Source organism: Hemiscyllium ocellatum, chromosome 26 (genome assembly GCF_020745735.1).
Source record: "Hemiscyllium ocellatum isolate sHemOce1 chromosome 26, sHemOce1.pat.X.cur, whole genome shotgun sequence".
Lineage (NCBI taxonomy): Eukaryota > Metazoa > Chordata > Chondrichthyes > Orectolobiformes > Hemiscylliidae > Hemiscyllium > Hemiscyllium ocellatum.
This window is the reverse complement of record NC_083426.1, coordinates 3,355,907-3,360,924: the sequence shown is the minus strand read 5'-3', so window position 1 is coordinate 3,360,924 and position 5,018 is coordinate 3,355,907. Positions and strand designations below refer to the sequence as shown.

Genomic DNA, 5,018 nt, shown 5'->3' with positions numbered 1-5,018 from the left:
TGCACTGAAAAGGTTAATACATATATTGCTTAATTTTCAGAAGCATCTAAATTTCACAAGATATATACATAATTCAAAGACAAAGTGCACCAACAGAGTTCAGAAATGGTTAAGGACATTTGATTGCACCTCTTCTGATTTAAAGAAAGTTGTCTCTTTTTGCTTTTAGTTCATTACCGTCTTTTTCAGAACTATACTCTTTTTTTTCTGATTCCTTTCTTGTTTTCTCTCTTCCTCAGTATCCATGATGTGGAGGTGCCAGTGTTGGACTGGGCAGCACAGGGTCCAAAGTCACACACACCAGGTTGTTCTCCAAAAGCTTGTGATTTCAAATAAACCGGGTGTTGTGTGACTTTTGACCTTTGAGTCTGGGTTCTTGCATTGAATTTAATTACTGTCAAACAACATCCCTGACACTAACAATTAAATTTTACAAATATGTAATTTCATTCCTTCAGGACTTAATTGTTGTTGTTTTTGAAATACATTTTGAAAAATATAATAAATAATTTACTGTACTTTGTTCCTATTTCTCGCCACCTGAATACTGATTTGCCTTCTCTTGGGTTTATCACCAAACGATCTAGTTGATGGAAAATTCAGGAGCAGATTCCTGGAAAGTGCTTAATGAGAAAAAGGACAAAGGATTCTTCCACCAGTTCCTTCACAGAGTGTCTGATTTACAGCATAGCAGTAACCATTGTGAACATTCCTACATTAATATTTTTCCACTTTCCCATTTGAAACTTGAACCTTCAACCAATGTTATTCCATTCACACTGTAGTAAGGAAAATGTGACAGTCAAAGAAAACTGAATGGTGGCTTGAAACCATTGAAATTAGCTGTTAGATTTGCATATCCTCATAAACAATACCTCATTCCCTGGCTACAATGTCAGGTTAAGTCACAGAGTTTGTAACCTTGTACCGGACTACAAATCTGCCTCAGAGTCAGGAGTGTGGTGCTGGAAAAGCACAGCAGGCCAGGCAATAGTTGCTGCTGAAAACCTCATGGATTTCTGTGCTACTTGCAGAGTCAGCTCTTCCAATGCTTTCAGGGCTGGCCTGCAGTCCTCCAAACACTTCAGCTTCTTACTAAACTCTGCTGTGTGAGTCAAGCCTGAGTAAAGAGACTAAGTCATGGTGCAACACAACTGCTCCTGAGAATAGCACTGCTCATATGCCTTCATCTGGCATCACTCTCCTCCAAACAAAATGACCTTTCAACTAACATCCTTGCAAAGCATCATCCCATCTCCAACCTTGCTTTCCTCACCAAGTTCCTTCAATGTGTTGTCACCTCCAAAGTCCATCCTCAGCTTTCCCAGAACACCATGATCTCTCCAATCTTCAATGTCTTGAAGATTTCCACCTCTACCACATTTTTATGTAGTTAGTTCCTGATAGCAGTCAATCTCTGAGTGAAAACAATGCTCCAACAATCATCTTTAAGCCTCCTGCCCCTTACCTTAAAGCCCCACCACTGCCACCACCGCAAAGCTATTGACACCTCTATTAAGGAGAAACATTACTCCCTTCAAGACTCTATGATACACAAGTGGCTTCTAGTAAATTCACAAGCAACATCCCTGTGTGGCGATGACTGCAGTACACTTACCCTCTTCATACTTCTTAACCCATTTGTTATTTTTGATATGGTCAACTAAATGGCTCCTCATCCTCAAGTGACCCCATTCAGATGTCACCCGTCCGGGTGGATTGCTTTTTGTCTGTTTCCATTATGAGTCACCTCATTGTAGTCAGAACTGTTAACTCTGGAGTTCCCCAAGCACCTTTCCTAGACCCCTTCTAGTTCTTATCCACAAACTGCCCTTGGTCACATCATCTAAAAACACAGTGTCACGTTTCATACACGCGCTGGTGATACCCAGCTTTACCTTATTGAAACATTTTTGATTCCTCCACTGTTGTTAAATCAAACTGCTCACTTGACAGACACCCAGTACTGGATGAGAAGATATTTTCCCAATTAAATATTAGGAAGACCAAAGTCATTGTTTTCAGTCCCAATTATCTAGTCCCAGAAACTCTCTGCAGGAATTCCTCAAAGTAGACTACATTGGACAGGTTAGGACAGTGAGCAAAGAAATGGTAGATGGAGTACAACATGGGAAAGTGTGCAGTCATGCAATTTGGTAGGACGAATAGAGGCATGGACTATTTTCTAAATGGGGAGAAAATTCAGAAATCTGACTAGCAAAGGGACATGAGAGTCCTAGTCCAGGTAAGTCACTAAAAGAACATGAGTGAACTTTTCTTATCTTCGCTAAGTAACCTGTAACTGAACACCAGAGCAGGCCAGTTTGGGGTGTAGCTCACCAAGGCGAGGGACTCTGAGAACTGATTGAACAATGGGGCAGATTGGACTGAAATGGAAATGAAAAAATGTTCAAAAGGTTTTAACTTCTGAAGCAACTCCTGCAGTGACATCATAATTCCTGGTGATGTCATTACTTGCTGACTTATCACATGATCTTCTCGTTATGTTAAAGAGCTGTGACCTCACAAACACAAACCTCCAGCTCATGCAAAAACTCATTCATCCTTGTGTCACCTCCCCTCCTCCTTCAGAATAGAGCACACCCCAATCCAACGCAAGCCAAAACATCAAAACTGGCCTCAGTTCAGGGCGCAACACCATATGGCCAAAAGGAATGTGTTAAGAGAAATACGCGATGACATTTGTCTCTCTCTGTGCTCTAATGATTCTGATATATCTCCTGGATGGTCCACTCTTGGCTGAGAACCATGTCAAATGTGGAACTCGGTGGGAGGTCAAGAAGTCTTTCCAAGGCGAACCCCAGCCAAGCCCCTGGCCTTGGCAAGTCAGCATTGAGATGGCGGTGGAGAACAGGCACTTTTGTGGTGGAGCTATCATCAATGAGTTCTGGATCATCACTGCTGCTCACTGCTTTATGCCGCCCATATCACAAAGCTTGGAGGAGATTGTGGTGGTCATCGGGTTGAACAAGCAACTGACACCAGAAACCTGGGTACGCTACTCCAACCCCCGTAACGTCATCTTGCACAATGGGTTTGATGAGGAAACAGGGGCAAATGATCTTGCGTTGGTGCGGGTGAGTGAGCGCATCATTTTCGGGAAGTACGCCATGCCTGTGTGCTTTCCCAACAATGAGATCTTCTTTGGGAATACCTGGCTGAACTGTCGAATCACAGGATGGATGAAGACGGGTGAAGACACGACCGATTCATTGCAGGATGCACCTATAAAGATCATCTCCTTCAGAGAATGCAATACCACAGTTTTTGGTGGCAATCTCCAACCGACAATGATGTGCATGGAATTCGAAGAAAATGAGCGCATTGGTTGTCACCTGGACAGCGGTGGCCCTCTCGTTTGCAAAGTTAATAGCACGCAGCAGTATTTCTTAATTGGGGTTGTCAGTTGGATCACTGATTATGAGAAACGTTGGCCTGGAGTCTTCACTGTGACCAAGTCGTACCTGAATTGGGTTGAGCACATCACTGGGCGGTATGGCAAGAAGTTCAATTACAAGGAGTACGGGGCAGACTTGGTCAATCACCATCACAGATCCATGATAAGGCTACTGGCACAAAATGCAAGTACCCAGAATGCACAAAACCACTCAGGTACGAGCTTGGCCAATCCAGGATTGACAATTTCGACCAGCACCAAACTCCCACAGACACTGAAACTGACTGCAACTGGGAATATCTACACTGCTTCGATGGTTGGAATTGTGCTGGTCCATCTCCGCTCCTTGCTGGTCACTATACTGGCAGCTTGACTGAGAATTCCTTAGTGGAAAGGACCAACACAAAGCACTGCTGAACTATCTGCAACCAAATCCTTGATCGATCTGCAATTCTGTGCAAATCTGACTCACGTATATTTCCATGAACTATGATCCTCCATTTATTTCTGATTAGATCCAAATATTAAATATTTAGCAGAATAGAAAATTCAGATTGGAAAATTTCATTGAGTTTTTTGTTTCCACAATTAACCTGCAGTTTTAATGCCAACCCAGCTTGTGTCAGCAATTTTTTGGGTCAAGTTAGACTGCTAGAGAGTGGCCATGAGTTTTAGGAGATTAACGAGCGGGTTGATTCTGTAGTAGAATAGAAGGCATAATGCTTGCTTTCCATATACATAATACACTTCTGTAAAGATCCTGCAGCAGAGTAAGGTCCCCAATTAACTTTTGCAAGTCTGTCTATGGTTGAGACATAAGGAGTGGGACCAAGGTCTGAGTGGAAGAGGTAGGCTGCCCCCTTCTATATCAGGCTACTTCATGCCCAAACTTCAGGGGCAGTACAGGTCAATTGCAATCCCAATGACTAATACACGGCATAATGTGTTCCTTACTCTCTCTGTGGCTAATCTTACAGTCCACTGCTTTCCGCTCTGCGGTCTAACAATCTATTCATTGATTTTTAAACTTTATTTCTTTCTCAGTGTTGAGATACAGTCATAGAGTTGTAAGGATGGACAGCATGGAAACAGACCCTTCAGTCCAATTCGTCCATGCTGACCAGATATCCTAAATTAATCTAGTCCCATTTGCCAGCACTTGACCCATATCCCTCTAAACCTTGCCTATTCATACACCCATCCAGGTGCCTTTTAAATGTTTAATTGTACTCACTCCCAGCACTTCCTCTGGCAGCTCACTTCATACAAGCATCACCTGCTGCATGAAAATGTCGCCTCTTTGGTCTCTTTTATATCTTTCCCCTCTCACCCTAAACCTATGCCCTCTAGTTTTGGACTCCTCTACCCTGGGGAAAAGACCCTGACTATTCACCCCATCCATGCCGCCCATGATTTTATAAACTTCCATGCTGCAGGGAAGTAATTAAAATACCTGACAAAGAGAGACTGTGATGTATGGTTGATGTATGTACAGAGCTTGGTTTTTGGACCCCGTTATGTCACAGGTTTCTGGTTAGTTATTTGATGTTTCAGTGTCAGTTGTGGCTCAGTTGTTACTCATCGTTCTCAACAAGGTTAA

At 42.8% G+C, this 5,018-nt stretch overlaps 1 protein-coding gene across 1 annotated transcript; it reads left to right on the top strand.

Moving 5' to 3' along the window:
* The first annotated feature begins 2,696 nt into the window (after positions 1-2,696).
* Positions 2,697-3,791, top strand: LOC132828073 (serine protease 27-like). Its single transcript, XM_060844986.1, has one exon. The coding sequence runs from the start codon at positions 2,697-2,699 to the stop codon at positions 3,789-3,791; it is 1,095 nt and encodes a 364-aa protein (XP_060700969.1).
* Positions 3,792-5,018: the final 1,227 nt, after the last annotated feature.

Coding starts and splice junctions, on each gene's coding strand:
- LOC132828073 (XM_060844986.1), top strand. CDS start 2,697: ATGACATTTGTCTCTCTCTGTGCTCTAATGATTCTGATATATCTCCTG.